The sequence below is a fragment of the Piliocolobus tephrosceles genome, chromosome 15, assembly GCF_002776525.5.
Source record: "Piliocolobus tephrosceles isolate RC106 chromosome 15, ASM277652v3, whole genome shotgun sequence".
Classification (NCBI taxonomy): Eukaryota; Metazoa; Chordata; class Mammalia; order Primates; family Cercopithecidae; genus Piliocolobus; species Piliocolobus tephrosceles.
Window position 1 is genome coordinate 50,821,933 of NC_045448.1, and position 17,522 is coordinate 50,839,454.

The 17,522-nt window shown below is 37.0% G+C and overlaps 1 protein-coding gene across 17 annotated transcripts in view; it reads right to left on the minus strand.

Moving 5' to 3' along the window:
- Positions 1 to 17,522, minus strand: part of NRXN1 (neurexin 1) — a 1,127,593-nt gene that overhangs the window by 591,987 nt on the left and 518,084 nt on the right. For all 17 annotated transcript variants that reach the window (XM_023223864.3, XM_023223881.2, XM_023223880.2 and 14 more), the window contains one exon: positions 6,589 to 6,711. In XM_023223864.3, coding sequence (XP_023079632.1) covers positions 6,589 to 6,711 — 123 coding nt within the window. The remainder of the gene's footprint in view (positions 1 to 6,588; positions 6,712 to 17,522) is intronic.

Sequence of the window (17,522 nt, forward strand, 5' to 3'; positions counted from 1 at the left end):
GTGAAACTCTGTCTTTACTAAAAATACAAAAATTAGCCAGGCGTGGTGGTGGGTTCCTGTAATGTCAGCTACTTGGGAGGCTGAGGCAGGAGAATCACTTGAACCTGGGAGGCGGAGGTTGCAGTGAGCCGAGATCGCGCCATTGCTCTCCAGCCTAGGCGAGGGCGCAAGACTCCATTAAAAAAAAAAAAAAAAAAAAAAGAAAAGAAAAAAAGCAAGTCATGTGGGCTTTGATATCCCCTTGTCTTGATTTTTATTCGATGCTACATTAAAATATGAGCCTTAACTCAGTGAACCCTATCCTGATCCTGAAACTGCCATGTTTCATCTTAAAGGATTTATTAATGAAACAACCAATAGTAAAAAAAAAAAAATCTGAAAAAAATATTTCTAACACTTGAAATTAAATATTACCCCCAGTTGTCAAGTTCTTAGCAGCTCTAAAAAAAGGAAACACCAGTTAATTCCAGACTAAGGAGTTCAGTAACAAAAATAAGACAGTACCCATTTTCCTTTCTCAAAGGAATAGGATATGCACACAGAGCACAAATAATAAAAAGGTAGTAAAACAGCATTGAAGCAACTATGGCCCAGTTACACACACACACAAAAATTATAATTGCAGTAATGGCAGATATTTTTGTTCACTGGGGAGAATTAGCCCCCCAAACCCATTATTTGATGACTAAGAAAATATTAACTGATTGTTGCCTTCTTTAAAAAATTATTTTTTCTCAGGATTTTACTTCAATGTTTAATCCTCATCAGTAATATAGCCACTTCTACTACTGTAGAAATTTGTTTTTTAAATAAGAAAAAAATTATAAGACTTTGAAGGGGAAAGATTTTAATGTTCTAATCATTTAAAAATGCACTACCCAAGGAGAATTTGGAATTAGCAAAATGCCTCTGATCAAAATACCTAAGGTACAGCAGATTGACAACAATCTCCAATAAGACAACAACCAAAACATGTTTCCTAGATGCTGTGCTCGTATAGAAATCTCAATATTTCCAAGTCAAATATTTTTACCAAAATAGATAGCAAGGTTAATGTGTGTTCTGTGTTAGGTTACATTTCTCATGTCCAGCAAAATAACCCTCCCTTATGTTCACTTGTTAATTCACTTAAAATTACTGATTGTGTGGTATATGTGTCAGGTGCTAGCCTTGGTATTGGAGAACTAGTGTTGAGAGGAGCAGAAAGGGCCCATTTTCTCCAAACCCAGGGTCTATTGGAGAAAGGCAGACAGAAGAGGTAAGGATGTAATTAAATATATAATAACAAAACTCAGAGAAGTGCTATGAATTTCATGAATGGAGTATTGTGTTGCTTAACGTGAAATGGAAGAAGATGCCTAATTTGATATTTAAGGTAGATTTGAAGAATTAAAAAGAGAAAGCTGTGCTAAGAATTGGAGAAAGGGAATCAAGGGTGGATTCCAGGAAGGGGAGACGAATGAAGGAAGGCTTCTGGATGAGAAACAGCTAGAGAGCATGGCTGGAGAACTGGGAGCAAGTAGGTTGATGACTCACATGGAATTGAAAGGAGTGGGAGTGCCAGGGTCCAGATTTCTCACAGTGCTTCTTATATTCAGAGCTAAGGAGGATTTGAAGCAGGGGTTAACCATGACTCATGTGTGTGTGTGTGTGTGTGTGTGTGTGTGTTTATTCCCTTTATGGGTACAAGAGATTGGATAGTCAACTATGGCAGCTATAGTAGAAATGAAAATCATCAACAAAAAGATAATTTTACAGATATAATTTCCAGGGTTTACTAATGATGTACAGAATGATAGAAAGGAAGGGAATGGTGATGCCTGGCTTCCAGGCTTGGGTAACTGGATATATGGTGAACGTTGTTCCATAAAGGACATACACACAGAGATATAAAAAACACAATTCTAGATTTTTTTAGACAGACTAGATGATGAGTTGAAGCCCAGTGACTTTCCACTTAGGGATTCCACATAATTCGTACAACCCCTTGTCATCTACAACCTAGGAAATCTCCTTCCTTGGGCTTCTCTGCAGGCAACTACTATCCTCATGACCCTAGGTGAGGTGCAAACATTCCCAAGAACAACCTGAATGTGTACGGTCCTGTGTTCCACAGATACCTGACTTAATAGAATTACTATAAAACTTAAAGATATGGGAAAATGTAGGACTTTGCATGAAGAGTCTCTAGTACTTTCCTTTTGAAAATTCTTCTCATTCGGTGATTTCTGACTTGCTGTAAAATTTAATAAGAAACTCCCATTGCTTCTCTGATTTATGGGTGACTTCAAGTGGCCAGTAGGATATTTGAAAGAAATCTCAATCTAAAGCTTTCATTGCCACATTTGGAAGCCTTTTATGTACTATGTAAATCAAGGCTGAATCATTCTTATGAATTGTTGGCTTTCATAAGATCTCTGACAAAAAGGAAGGAAGAAAGGAAGGAAGGAAAGAAGGAAAGAAGGAAGGAAGGAAGGAAGGAAGGAAGGAAGGAAGGAAGGAAGGAAGGAAGAAAGGAAAAAATAAACAATGTACCCAAGCTATTTAAAAGATAACTCAGCATTCGATGTTAAGTCTTAGGAAGAAATGAGACAAATAGTCATAAACTAATCCTGACTTGTTAATTGGTTTATTGACTGTAGTGGTATGGGCTAAGCAATTTTGAAACTATTTTAGATGCATTATTGGATTAAGCAAATGAATAAATGACATTACTGGGGGCCAGGATTCTCATCTCGGACGAAAACACATGTAAGTATGGAATGGGAAAAATAAAGAAACAATGCTGTGGGTATGAAGGTAACAGTGTAAACTCACACTTTATAAAATGTGTCTATGTGTATATTTATATGTACATATAATGTATATGTCTGTGTGTACATACCTTTACATGTATGTTTGGGTGTCAGTATATATACTTGAATACATTTCCTATCTGTCTGCTGAAGGGGTTAAGTAGCAAAGATACCCCAGTAGCACTGAGAACACCTACCACCCACATCTTGATCTGTATTATTCCTCACTAAATGGTAATTAAATGGCTAATTTTAGGGGCGAAGTATAGTAGATAAAAGTTGTAACTGCAATATCCTGTTATTCCAAGAAGTAAGAAAAGGGCCAGGCATGGTGGCTCATGCCTGTAATCCCAGCACTTTGGGAGGCCGATATGGGTGGATCACCTGAGGTCAAGAATTTAAGACCAGTCTGGCCAACATGGTGAAACCTCATCTCTACAAAAATTAGCTGGGCATGGTAGCACACGCCTGTAATCCCAGCTACTTGGGAGGATGAGACAGCAGAATCACTTGAATGTGGGAGGCAGAGGCTGCAGTGAGCTGAGAAGATCACTCCACTGTACTCCAGCCTGGGCAACAGAACGAGACTCCATATCAAAAAAAAGAAAAAAAAAAAAGAAAAGAAAAGAAAAAAAAAAATAAGAAAATCCAAAAAAAAAATGAAGGCATGTCATGAGATCATAGAGGCCAACTTAATGAAATTCACACTGGCAAAAACTGAAAAAAATTTGGGCACCAAAATCATAAGATAGAGTAATTATGAAGTATTATAAAAACATAGCAATAGTGGGTCTACAACAATAAGGAAAAAAGGAAAGGAGGAAGCAAGAGAAAAAGAGAAATGAAAGGAAAGAACAATTGAAAAAAAAGAAAGAAAGAAGGGAGAGAGAAGGAAGAGTCCTTGCTTGCAGCAGAATACTAAGCATTGGCTGTAAATGTGGAAGGAGTGCTGGAGTTTGAAAATAATCAATTTTTGTAACTCTAAGTGCAAAGACTGAATCAAGTAAAACTCTTCAATGGATACTAAATCTAGGGCAAAATTGTCATGAGGTACCAGATATTTGCATGGTCTTAATATCTCCCCATAGACAGTTTACTAGTTGAAAGGGAGAAAACGTGGTAATTATAAAATGGAGAAAATGGACAACAGGTTGACGGAGTGGTCAAATCAAATCACCAAAGACATGGGCAGCATGTGCTCCAGATGGGATACTGTACAGAGGACATACCAAGAGCAATGCAGTATTTCATCCAATAATGTAAAATACACATTCAATCATGAGGGGACATCAGATAAACATAAACTGAGTGACTTTATATTAATACAAAGCAGGAAGAGATTATACACTTCAACAATGTTAATGTAATGAAAAACAAAGAAAGTTCATGGAAATGTTCTGGATTAAAGGAGACTAAAGAAACCTGACAACTTTAAAAAAAAAAAAAAAAAAAAAAAAAGCTGGCCCTACACTGCACACTGTGCTGGAGGGGAAAAACGCTTATAGCATATTAATAACATTGAATCAACTGACAAAGCTGGAATATAGATGACAGATTAGAAAAATAAATTGTATCTATGCAAAGTTTACTGAAGTCAGTGGCTTTTATTTTTTTAAATAAGGGGATATTCCTATTTAAAAGGAAAAAAAAAATACATGCTGAAGTATTTCAGGTTAAAGGGACATTGTGTATGTAACTTACCCTCAACTGGCTAAGAGAAAAGTAAGAAAGAGAGAGAGAAGAGACAGTGAAAGAGCACAAATGTCAAAACAAGTTGGCTTAAATGTTCACAATAGTAAAGATATAAGGGTATTCTTTGTATTATTTTTGGAACTTTTTATAAATTTGAAATTATTTTGAAATAACTTTCTAAAATAAATTTCTTAAAAAATATTTTTCACCATTCTTTGGTTTTCATTCCTGGTACATCCACTGCAGTACAGGACTTATTACTTTACATCCTGGACCATCTAAAACATTACCACATAATTAATTTCACTCAAAACATATTTTCTCCACTTACTCTTCAGTTTAAATGCAGTGACTTCCAATTTCCTGAAAGTCTATGAAACATGAACTCCTTCGTCTAGACCATCAACTCATTGGCCTCAAAAGGCCATTCTAGCCATGCCCACCGCCATATGCTTGCAAGAAGCAAAATAAAGCTTCTTAGTTCCCTGAACATTACTCTAGCCCCATCAGCATCATTCTTTCTTGTGTGGAATTCTCTCCTGCATTATCCTTTCTTTAAAGCCTAGATCAAGTATTATCAATTGCTTTACACAATACCTGAAACCAAGTTCCTCAACTTCTCTTCTGAATTCCAAGACCATAAAGTACTCACGTGAACCATTCAGTAGTTCATCCATTACTCTATGTAACATATCATACTCTATAATAATCTGTGTTTTATATGTATGTGTGTATTTTCCTTATAATAACATGCATTGTCTAAGAAAATACTTTCTACAGAGCCATACACTTACTAGGATATTGACGAATATAAAGCAATGGACTGTAAGTCAAAAACCAACCAACCAAAAAACACAAAACAACAAACATAGGTTCTCTCCTCAGATCTCATAACACACTCCAATAAAACATAATTCACTTATCCTCTTCAAGTACCACTTACCTCATCTACAGAATGGGGATATGTGTGCCCTATCTACTTCATAAGATTGTGTAATATTTGGGAGGCACTCAGAGACTTTAAAATGTTCTTTTGTAGTTCTGGCATGATCTTGCTGTTGGCAGTTGCCTCTTCCCAACTCTTACATGTGACCTTAGATCCTAATGCTCATTTCCATGTCTTTTGAGAAAACCCGGTTGTCCAAACTATCGATGCTGATCTAAAAAACAATCCATTCCTCTTCAAACAACTATCCTAGACCAAAACTAATCGAACTTCAGCTGATATTCTTCTGCCTTGCACAATTTTTTACCTTCCTTCCCTAAGGAATGATTCTTTCAAAAGTTTAAAATCCTATAGGTCATATCTCCACACTGATACAGTTGACTGTTCTCTGGGCATGGGGACCTCCTTCAAATTGAATGAACAGACATATATCCACTGTACAAGGACCATTTTGTGCTTTTTACTAGAATAATTAACACGGCTATGTTCTCTGAAAAAAGAAAAAGAAGCTAATATCCCAGTGGGTCATGTGCTTGGAGTTGTTTTCAAAGTAAATAAAGGCACAAGGATTTGTCTTCCTTGTGGCTTTCCTGTGTTTCTAGGGTGGATCTGCATACAGCTCACATTAGGAATCTAAAAATGGGGGTTGAACTTGACATCCTCAATATTAGAATTTAACCAACTAAGATAAATGGCCAAAAATAATCTATCATAGCTTAAAATGAAAAAGCATTTCATCTGACAGTATGCCAGTGTATCTATCAACTTACCTAGAAGTTAAAAGATAAAACTTGCAGTTGTTCTTGACCAAAACATATACAAAACAAAAAACAACAGAAATTGGCATCTAAACATGACTGTGATATTTGATGAGGCACTAAGATATTTATCAGGCCACAAAAATAAAATATATTATAAATTCTTCTTGCACTATTAAAGGGCCAATAATATGACATATAACGTGTCATTTCTGAGGAAAAAAACACTTAACAGACTGCTTATTTCATAAAATTGTTACTAGAAAAAATCAAATAAAAATGGATTGTGTGTATAACCTTCAAGTTGTGTACCAGCCTTGGTGTGCAAAGTCACCTGCAAGAAATGAGAGTCAAAAGTGTTAGCATAGGAAAAGGCAATGGAGACAGGGGTGCTTACCTGTCATGGCCTGTTGGTCATCCACCGTTAACTTTAAACTTTTTCCACGCCGAACTACACGCACTGTGTGCCACTCGTTATCATTGAGGTTATAGCCGGCAAAAAGAGTCTCGGGACCTTTGCCTGTAGAATATGCCAAACAGTCATTATGGACACTCAGAATCAGTCAAGCAAATGAACCTCACAGAGAGTGAGAGAAAGAGACAAAGAAGCGGGGAAGGTGAGGGACAGGGTAGAGAGAGAGAAGAGAGGAAGAAAGAGAGAGAGGAGGGAGAGAAAGGAGAGAGAGAAGAGAGGTGGGCTGGACCAATTTTCAAGCCCATTAGAGTCATAGCAAGCAAGGAAAATGACAAGTTTACAAACATTCAGGTGTGACCATTTAAGAATCTTTAACCCTACGCATTGATCTATAACAAGTAAATTAACCTGCTGTCATAAATAGGCACAGTCAATATAGAACTGGGAACCCACCCAAATTTAAACATAGATTTTAAAAATAATTTCTCTGATTTTTAGTTACCATTTTCCTGCTAACAAAGTGTCTAGCCATCACGTAACCTCTGAGTTCTAGAAGATATCTGACTGCAGCTCATAAGCTAATCGTTTTCAGTGAAGTAAGTCTTCCAGTAGACACTGGGAGAAGGTACTATCTTGTGTGATAGCTGCTATTCTGCTCTTATACCTGGTACCTACAGTACAGTGCTCAACAAGTTCTTAGGTTCTTTAGCCTCCTAAATGTATGGAATGTTGAGTCTAAAAAATACATAGAAATAAACCTTACAACTAATTGACCTGTATGTCGCAAATCTCTCTGTGTGTGGTGGAGGCACTTCTGGCAAGTGTAGGTATATGTATTGACTCACAATACGTGGACCGAAAGAAAGGAAAGAAAAAAAAAATAGGCACAGTCAATAACGGGCCAACTGTTGAGCATGAAGGAAAAGTAGTGATGTTAACCAGCAGTAGAGGACAAGGGATTACCAGTGGGCAGTGAGTGGGCAAGAAGTATAACTGGGAAAGTAACTGCTAGTGAATCTATATAAACCTATGCAAATGAAATTTAAATGGACTCAGCAGAGACATATAATTTCAGAAAGCTGTTTGGTAGAAATTATTGAAATAATTAAGTTAGACTATATCCCTCACCTCAAAAAAAAAAAAAAAAAAAAAAAAAAGCAAAGGAAAATGCTTCCAATATAACTGGATATTTTTATTTAAAAAATAAGTATTTCTACTAATTTGACATGAGTCATTGAGAAAAAAATAACATTAAAGATACATTGTTTGGTAATTATTTTTTTCCCTGGTGTTTTTTTTTTTTTTTTTTTTTTAAGTATGGAAACATGGTGGTACATTAAAATAATGAAGGGGATTATATCATTGAGTTTCATGGCTTTCAATGGATTGAGAATCAGGATTGGAGCTCACAATTTGTTTAACCAAATTCTGCCAGCAAAACCAATTAATGCCCAAGGATCACAGGAGGGTATATGAGAAAGTAAAGATACAGGCCAAGGAGAAGAAGAAAAGTAAAAGGAGAGCGAGAGAGATCGAGTAAGAGAGAGAGAACTGAGTGGAAGAAAACCTGAGTTTTCCATCCATATGAGATCATTGTTTGCTTTCAGAACTATAGCTTATCCACCAGCCTATTGATTTCTCTCTTATGGTGCTACTAATAATTCAAGTGTTGTATCCTTGGCTGGTATATCTCAGGTTAGAAATGAGCCAGTGATATGAGGTAAATTTTACAGGATGAACTGCCTCAGTTATTTACATCTTTTTGTTTCTTTAGAGAAATTAAATTACAAATCCAGACACATGAATTTAAAACTATTCTAGATATAACAGTTTTAAGAGATTGATGGCTAAATAACTAGAGAAAGTCTGCTACTCGAACAAATGCAAAATACTTTGAGATCAAATGTTGAAAGCAAGTTCCAGGATGGGAAAAAAAAAAAAAAAAATCTCTTTCTAAATTCAATAGTGAAGAAAGAAGTGTTTAATAACTCTGCAGTATCTTAGCATCCTGCTGGCAGTAAGGGTCATCTTTCATTTTGATCCTTGAAAAGAGAACATATCATTTTACAGCTATTTTTATAGGGGATTTTTTTTGTTAGAAATATGTGCTTTTGAAGCAGCTTCACTTCTATTCTTTTCATTTTTAAATATATTTTGTCAAGGAAAGGAAGCATACATAAGGGTGATATCATCGTTATACCCCATCCTGGGCTTGATCTTGCAGTAAAGTCATAATGCTTAATCTATGCAACAACTATTTCCATAACAACAGGCACAAAATCCAATTAAAAATAACCCTCTGGTTCATAAAATTCTCTGTGGGCCAAATTCTAGCTCCTTTCATGAATTATTAAAATTGTGAACAGATTGATTTTGGAAGATAAGGTTTTTAAAAAGGCACTTAATAGTCTCACTTCAAAACAATGTTACCCATGCAACATGAAGTGTAATGGAAAGTGCACTAGACTAGGGAGTTAAGAATTGCGGTTGCTAGATCATGATTTGCTACTCATAAAGAAGTTGGGGGTTGGGTAGTGCTTAATATGTAGCAGGCACTTTGTCTGCTGTCTGGTTTCACCTTTACATTACTAATCTACAGATGTGAAACTGAAGGCCTATAAAGCTAAAACTACTTGTCCCCAAGTCACACAGCTAAAAAGTGGTAGAACCAAGTTTCATCCTTGGCCTGACCTCCGCAAAGCCTGCATGCTTTTCCCTGCATCGTTCAGCCTCTTAGTTATGAGACTCTTTGGCTAACAACTTAACTTCTCACTTTCCCCATATCAGAACAAAGGAGGTGGGAAAGATGCTCTTTGTGGTGATTCCCAGCTCACCCTACAGAATGATCACACTGCTTGCAAATCCTACACATCTTCTGGATAAGTCCTGGTGGAAGCAAATCTCTAAGTAATACAATGTCTACCTAGGGATGCTGAAATGACTGCTCCTAAAGATATGAAACAGAAGAAGGAACATCATTTTAGGACCTGTCTCCACCCATAATCAGCAATTTGCTAACAAACTCAACTTCTGGTGCTCTCAGCATTCCCATCCATAAAGTGAGGAGAGTTTCCAGCTGATCTTTACAGTTCTTTTAGAATTTCACTTTCTCACAAAATTCAACATACACAAACTTGTTAAAGAAAGATGGTTTAACTGCTGAAATTTTGAATTTGAGAGTTTATCCTCTTGCCATATTTTTTAATGGCAAAATTATGGTGACTTCAAGCTGTTAATGACTTTTCAGGATTTCCTTTTCTTCGGGGGATATCAAACCGTGTATCAATTGTGCCAACGTCTATCTCCCTGCATTAATGCACTATAGACTGAATGTGTGTGTCCTTCAAAATTCACTATGTTGAATTTCTAACCTCCAATGTGATGGTATGAGAAGGTGGGACCTTTGAGATATAATTAGGTTTAGATAAGGGTGGAGCCGCATGATGGAATTAGGGCCCTCATAAGAAGAGGAAGAAACACCAGAGCTTCCCCTCTGCCATGTGAGGATTCAAAGAGAAGGCAGCTGCCTACCAGCCAGAAAGAAGGCCCTCGCCAAGAGCCAAATCTGCTCACACTTTGAACTTTGACTTCCAAGTCTTCAAAAAACTGAGGTGGGAAAAAAAAAAATTCTGTTGTTTAAGCCATCCAATCTATGGTATCCTGTTGTAACAGCCCAAGTCGACTAACACTGTGGACAATATTTTAAAGACTTTTAAGAAAGTCTATAGCTGGCAGGTGCGGTGGCTCATGCCTGTAATCCCAGCATTTTGGGAAGTCAAGACGGGAGCATCACAAGGTCAGGAATTTGAGACCAGCCTGGCAAACAGGGTGAAATTCTATCTCTACTAAAAAAAAAAAAAAAAAAAAAAGGAGCTGGGTGCAGTGACATGCACCTGTAATCCCAGTTACTCAGGAGGCTGAGGCAGGAGAATCGCTTCAACCCAGGAGGCGGAGGTTGCAGTGAGCCGAGATCTCGCCACTGCACTCCAGCCTGGGTGACAGAGTGAGACTGTGTTTTCCACAGAAAATGATCTGCAAGTCGTGTAAGAGGTACAATGGGGCTGAATGCCCACAGTTAATATTTCACCAGACCAGGTCAGAATTCAGCTTTACAGGCTAATGTTATATTAAAGAATTTTAGAACTAGGAGGGACAAGAGAAGTGTACAATTTCAATCATCATCTACAAAGAAGAAACATGAAGTGCAAAGACATTAGATGATGTCTCCATCGTCACAGCTGCTAAATTAAGAAGCCTAGGTCTCTAGACTCTCAGTCTAACAAACTTTTTTTTTTATTATTTTTAAGACAGAGTTTCACTCTGTTGCTCAGGCTAGAGTGCAGTGGTGCAATCTTGGCTCACTGCAACCTCTGCCTCCACGGTTCAAGTGATTCTCCTGCCTCAGCCTCCCAGGCAGCTGGGATTACAGGCACCCACTACTGTGCCCAGCTAATTTTTGTACTTTAATAGAGATGGAGTTTCGAGGCCAGTCTGGTCTCAAACTCCTGACCTCAAGCAGTCTGCCAGCCTTCGCCTCCCAGTGTGCTGGAATAACAGGCATGGACCACTGTGCGCCCAGCCCTAACACACTTTTAAAACATTATTCTCTGTTCATTAGACAGTGCTGATCTAGAATGAATTTCTCAAGTCACACCAAAATCTGAGTCTGAGTTTAATAAGTCTGTCAGTGCTTTACAACAGAGCTTGACCTAATCTATGGTCTAACTGTTTTGTGCCTGGTGATTTTCACTGGGTCTGCTGATGACCCTGTAGCTAAAACTTATTGATAACAGATGGAAGTAGAAGCAATAAACATTTCAGTTTTCCCTGATTCAGTTTAAGTTGAGTGTTCTTCCACAATCTACCCATCGATAAATTCAAGGTGTCTCTAAGATTAACTTCTAAGAAGGGTTGGAGTTAACCCTAACTTGAGGCATGGTATAGAAAGAGGAAAGTGTGCGTTAGTATGTGTATGTGTGTATGTGGGAGTGTGTGTGTGAGAGGGATAGGGAAAGAGAGATATACTCAAAAGATGGTAGATTTTTGGCCCTGTTAGTAACCACATTTGCTAATGACTTTTACTTCCATTTTCGCATCAACATGATTCTTAGATTTCTTTAAATATTAGTCTCAGAATAAAGGAAATTTCATGTTATAATTTGTAGTTATGGGAGTTAGTGGTAAAGAAAACTGGATTTTGTCCCTAGTCTGTCATCAACTAATTATGTCACCTTGAAGATGGCATTTATTCTCTCAGTTCTTTTTTATCTGTAAAATGATAATCCCATATAAAAGCATGTTAAAAAAAACTTTCCTACAGCCAACTTCAAACGATTGTCATTCTTGGAAGGACCAAAACCACCTTGCAGCTACATGAAAGACTGCAATGTTATAGTGACTATCCTATGTGTGTAAGCTTTTTGTTTTTATTATTACTATTACTAATTTCATCACTTTTGGTTTGGCATAGTAGGCAGAGGCCAGACGGCACCTTAAAGAGGCTCTTCTACCCAAGAATTACTAAACTCAAGTTGAATCCAGAGGACAATATTGATACATGCTAGAAAATGTGTTTATTATTTTATATAGTCAAATTTTAATGGTGATAACTGTGTTTTTTTTTTTTTTATTTTGACAACATTCACAGAATATAGCACCAAACAATCAATAAATGATCAAGCAGGAGCAGGGACATTCTGCTCTGTGTACCAGGATACCCCCCTGCTTTATGGACAAGTTCAGTATGAACACTAAATCATAGACCAGAAACTTATGTGGGGAAATAATGAAGTGATCTTTAAAGCACATTTTCTTTTACTTAAGGCATATTATTCTTTCACCTGCTCAAAGAATCAGACCAGGGAAGGGCAATGTGAGAGAATCTGACTCGGTATTTCCCGAAGCTTGCCTTATGCAGGCCAAGTATGGTTGTGCAATGTGAAAATCCAGGAGCTCAACTGGGGCAAAAGTTTCATTATTATTTTTAAATCAGTGGAGTTACTTCTTGTCCACAAATAATCTTGCATAAAAGAATACAGAAACCATATAAAGGAGGAGTTGCCCTGCTAAGAGATAGAGGCAGGATAACTTGGCCCCTGAGGCGTCACCTGGAACCCCCGGACTCTGCACTCCTTGTTTGAAAGTCAGTCTCAAACAAATAAATCCCCTCAACTAGGGGGTTTATTTCTCCCTTTAAAAAAAGAATAACTTTTTCATAAAACTCCAGCCAATGCTTGTTAAAAGTATTTTCAAATAACCCTTTGTTTTAAAAATTACATTTAACTTGCAAAAAAGGATTTTTGTGGCCTATGAATTAAAAGCTCTTTCTGCAGAACATCATGTATTATGCATATCAAAGCCTACCAGTTTCAGTCTGTCCACATTAACATCCCTCTAACATGAATTCCCTACACTTCCTTAATTACGAAGCTTAAATTCATAGATCCTCTTCTAAAGATTTAGTAGATCTTTTCTTCTTCTTTTTTTTTGAGACTGAGTCTTGCTGGGTTGCCTAGGCTGGAGTCCAGTGGTGACATCTTGGGTGACTGCAAGCTCTGCCTCCTGGGTTCACTGTTCACTCCATTTTCCTATCTCAGCCTCCCGAGTAGCTGGGACTACGGGCGCCTGCCACCACGCCTGGCTATTTTTTTTTATTTTTGCTTTTAGTAGAGATGGGGTTTCACTATGTTAGCCAGGATGGTCTCCATCTCCTGACCTCTGATCTGCCCACCTCGGCCTCCCAAAGTGCTGGGATTACAGGCGTGAGCCACCGCACCCAGTCAGATCTTTTCTTCTTATGTCATATGAGTTATGCAACAGATTGGCTTTCCTTATTTTCCATCCTTAGGGAGCCAAGATTCAGGAATTTTATTGCATTTCAGCAACTTGAATTTTTTCCCTTTTTAAAAAATTTCATTTGACTTTCTTCCCCAATTATGTTACAATTATTTTTGCGAATCGCTATAAATTATATTTGAAAGTACTGAAGCACAGACTACTAAGTGAATGTATTTAAGAAAGAAAGAATAGCACTCAAGGGATGCATAGCTACTTAGTCCAACTCTCCTTTTACAGACATCTCCATGGGAGGTTAGTTGCCTCGCCTCTGTCTTCCTTGTTATTTGCAGGGTGAAACTAATGCCTGGGCCTCGAACTTATTCAGGACCTAACGTGCATTACCTAATTATCTGGCCAAAGTCAGAGAGGGTAACATTCTTTGACTTTTGCATATCATTCCTTTCTCTATTTATATTTATACACATTCAAAAATATTGTTCTAAATACATTTTAAACAAACCTACCTGCTTTCAGTAGCAGAATCAGTACAATTTACAAACAACCTCACTGCCATACACAGTTTTGGAAGCAGTGATGAAACAGGTGTGTTTTTTCATGTACCTCTTCACATTTGGTTCAAATATAGATTCTCACATATTTCAAGGGAGATCTGCATGCATCATAAGAAAAGCTTGAACTTGGTTGAGAGTTAAATAAACTTGGATTTGAAAGCAGGTTTTGCATTTTCTGGTTGCTTAGGCTTGGGTATGTTAGTTTCGTTGAGCTTTCCTTCCATCATCTATAAATGTGAAATAATAATGCCTACCTTATTTCATAGGTTTGTTGTAAGGACTAAGGAATATAACAAATCTAATGTGTTTGGTGCTTTGCACTTTGTGTAATCTCAATGAATATTAATTTACTTTCCCTCCTTTTTATGGAAAATAAGGAAAATAGCAGTGCATGAATTCTGCAAACCACCAAAGGATCTACCATTAAAAAATGATTGACAGCCAAATATATTATACATTATATAAAAACGTATACTGAAAGAAACATCCACAATTTCTATTTGATGCATAGTCTAGTATTTTGAAATTAGGACTCCCAAAGTCAAATTCTTTGGAACAGTTGTCATTTTAACCTGAGATTTCACAGTATTTGTGTTTGGTTATTTAATTCTTAAGCATTCACCCTAAATATAAAAATACATGTAAAATATATTTACAAGGGAACCTGAAATATTTCAATAATGACTTGCTTAATCTCGGGGTTAAAATAAGATGTACATGATACTAAATTTGGACCCTTTTTGCTAGAAAGCCTTGTGTGCAAATATCTTGTGAACAATTTATACTGGTTTATGAATGTGGAGGGAAAAGATAGTGAAGAGCAATAGAGAAGAATGAAACAAAGCTGAGACCCTTTCATTCAATGTAAGCAAAGACCTCTAAGAGACAAAACTGGCAGATGCCTCTGGAACTGAAAGGTGGATGTGGCTGTATAGAAACTTGAAAAAAAAAAAAAAAACATAGCAGTTATATTTGGATTTTTAAACTCTTAGATGTGTGTGCCACAAGCTTAAACTCACTGCATCTCTACATACCCTTTAGGTAGCTATCTCCCTCTAGTGGTGCATATATTTTAAAGAAGTTAACTACATAAATGAACCATCTTTATGAGGTACCCTGCTTATGGTATATGTACCCTGGTATGGTTCTGAAGTTCACTTTATTTGTCTTACATATTCATTGTAATTTCTATTTTAAAATTCTACCTAGTTATTTCAGTGGTAATCTGACTTGCTCAATTAAACCATTTATCAAGCATGAAGATTTTGATGGGTATTTCTGCAAATCCATCACCTAACAAACTGCAGAGATGATGGGCAGGCAGGAATTTTTTTAAAAGACTAGAATCACCTTATACGTATAAATTGGTTCTATATTTATACATGACTGTTCAATATATTTAGACTTACAGCACCTGAAAATTGAATTAGGAAGAGAAGTTACAGTACCACAGCATCTGAGAATTATGAAATTTTAAAACTGAATAGTCCATATTGTGCCTGTTGTTTATCCCATTTAGCTACTTATTTATTCTGAGTTCCATGGCACCCATATGCTATTAATTTTGTTTAAAATTTATTTTGTACCAAGTACCGATCTCAGAATTGGGAATATCCAAGTTACAGTCAAAAGAACCTACATTCTAATAAGTCAGAGGTCAAAACACTTTTTCTGTAAAGGGCCAGAGTGTAAATACATTTGACTTTGCTGACCATGTGTTCACCATTGCAACTCTTCAACTTTACTACTGCAATGTAAAAGCAAGCATAGAATGTATATAAACAAATGGAGTGGCTGTGTTTCAATAAAGCTTCATTAAAACAGGGAGCTAGCTTGAGAGCTATAGTGTTCAAGACCCTGTAAGATAAACATGTACAGACAGTTTAAAATATCCTTTCCCGTAAATTTTGTGTTGCATATTAAAGAAATAATAACAGAAACATACTCAAGAATTTAAGTGTGAGGGAACCTGAGTTTTAGATTTGATATTGCCATTAATTCTAACATAACCTTAAAAATGCTAATTATCCTAACTCTTTTACTGCCGTTTGTTTTCTTAAGAAACAACTAAAAGCAATTTTTAAAGCCTTTAAGCCCAGGGTCCACACCTGCGAGGCCACAGACAGGTACTGTCCATAGCCTGTTAGGAACCAAGCCGCACAGCAGGAGGTGGGCAGCAGGCAAGCCAGAAAAGTTTCCTCTGTATTTACAGCTGCTCTCCATTGCTCATATCACCATCTGAGGTGCACCTCATGTCAGATCAGTAGTGGCATCCGATTCTCATAGGAATGCAAACCCTATTGTGAAGTGCACATGTGTGAATCTAGGTTTCATGCTCCTTAGGAGAATCTAACGCTTGATGATCAGTCACTGTCTCCCATTACCCTCAGATGGCACTCTCCAGTTGCCGGTAAACAACCTCTAGTTGTACTGATTCTACATTATGGTGAGTTGTATAATGATTTGATTATATATTACAATGTAATAGTAATAGAAATAAGGTGCATGATAAATGTGATGCACTTGAATTGTCCTGAAATCACTCCCGTCTGTGGAAAAATTGTCTTTCATGAAACCAGTCCCTCATGCCAAAAAGTTTGGAGATCGCTGCTTTAAATGACACAAATCAATTGACACAAATCAATTGCAAAGTCCTACTTATAAAATCTAGGATAAACTAGATTCCTTTCCTTTTCTGCAAATTTAGAATAGAAACATTCACTAAATGCTTGCTGTGTGTGTGTGTGTATGTGTGTGTGTGAGAGAGACTGCATGCACCTTTGTTTAAAATTAGGTAATTAGGTTTCTACCTATATCAACTTTTCCAGGTACTAACAAGTTTTATTTGGCAGTTGACTTTGGGGACAGTAGTCTCTGGAGTGAGACAGGACCTTGTGAGAAGCTGGAAGCAAGCCTTGTCATTGTGACAATGATGACAAGATAGAAACAGAAGCAGGAGCTCCCACTGCTTGATGCCTGAGTCATGGTTGCTGGCAGCAGTACTTCCTACCTACAAATGATGAGAGGATATGTTTCCCAGGTTGTAATTATGACACCTTTGGCCTACTATTTGACTTTGCCACTACTTTCTGGTTTTAAAATAATCTTTCCTTCAGTTAAAAAAATTCAAAGGAGATTAACTCTTCATTACAGGTCTCTATTTTATCCTTCTCAATTTTTAGGTATTGAGTTTCGAGTGAAACCTGTGTGTTTTAATTTTTCACAAGAATCAGCTAGAACATTAAATTACAAATTAAATTTCAACATGTAAATGACACTTCTAAATTGTCCTTTTTCTGCCTCTTAACATTACTAGAGGCATGATGAGCCACATAATTTGAGAGGCCAGTGCAAAGAAAAATGTGGAGTCCTTATTCAAAATTAAGAATTTCAAGATGGTAGCAGTGGAGCATTAACCCAAACACAGGGCCCTTCTCAGTACATGGCACTGCATGACTGCATAAGTTGTATGCTGTTGAAGCCAGTCCTTATTAGGAGTGTAAGTTTTGCGCTTATTTATTTTTGATGCTTCCTTTAGTAAATTCTACATTCAGGAATGAGCAGACA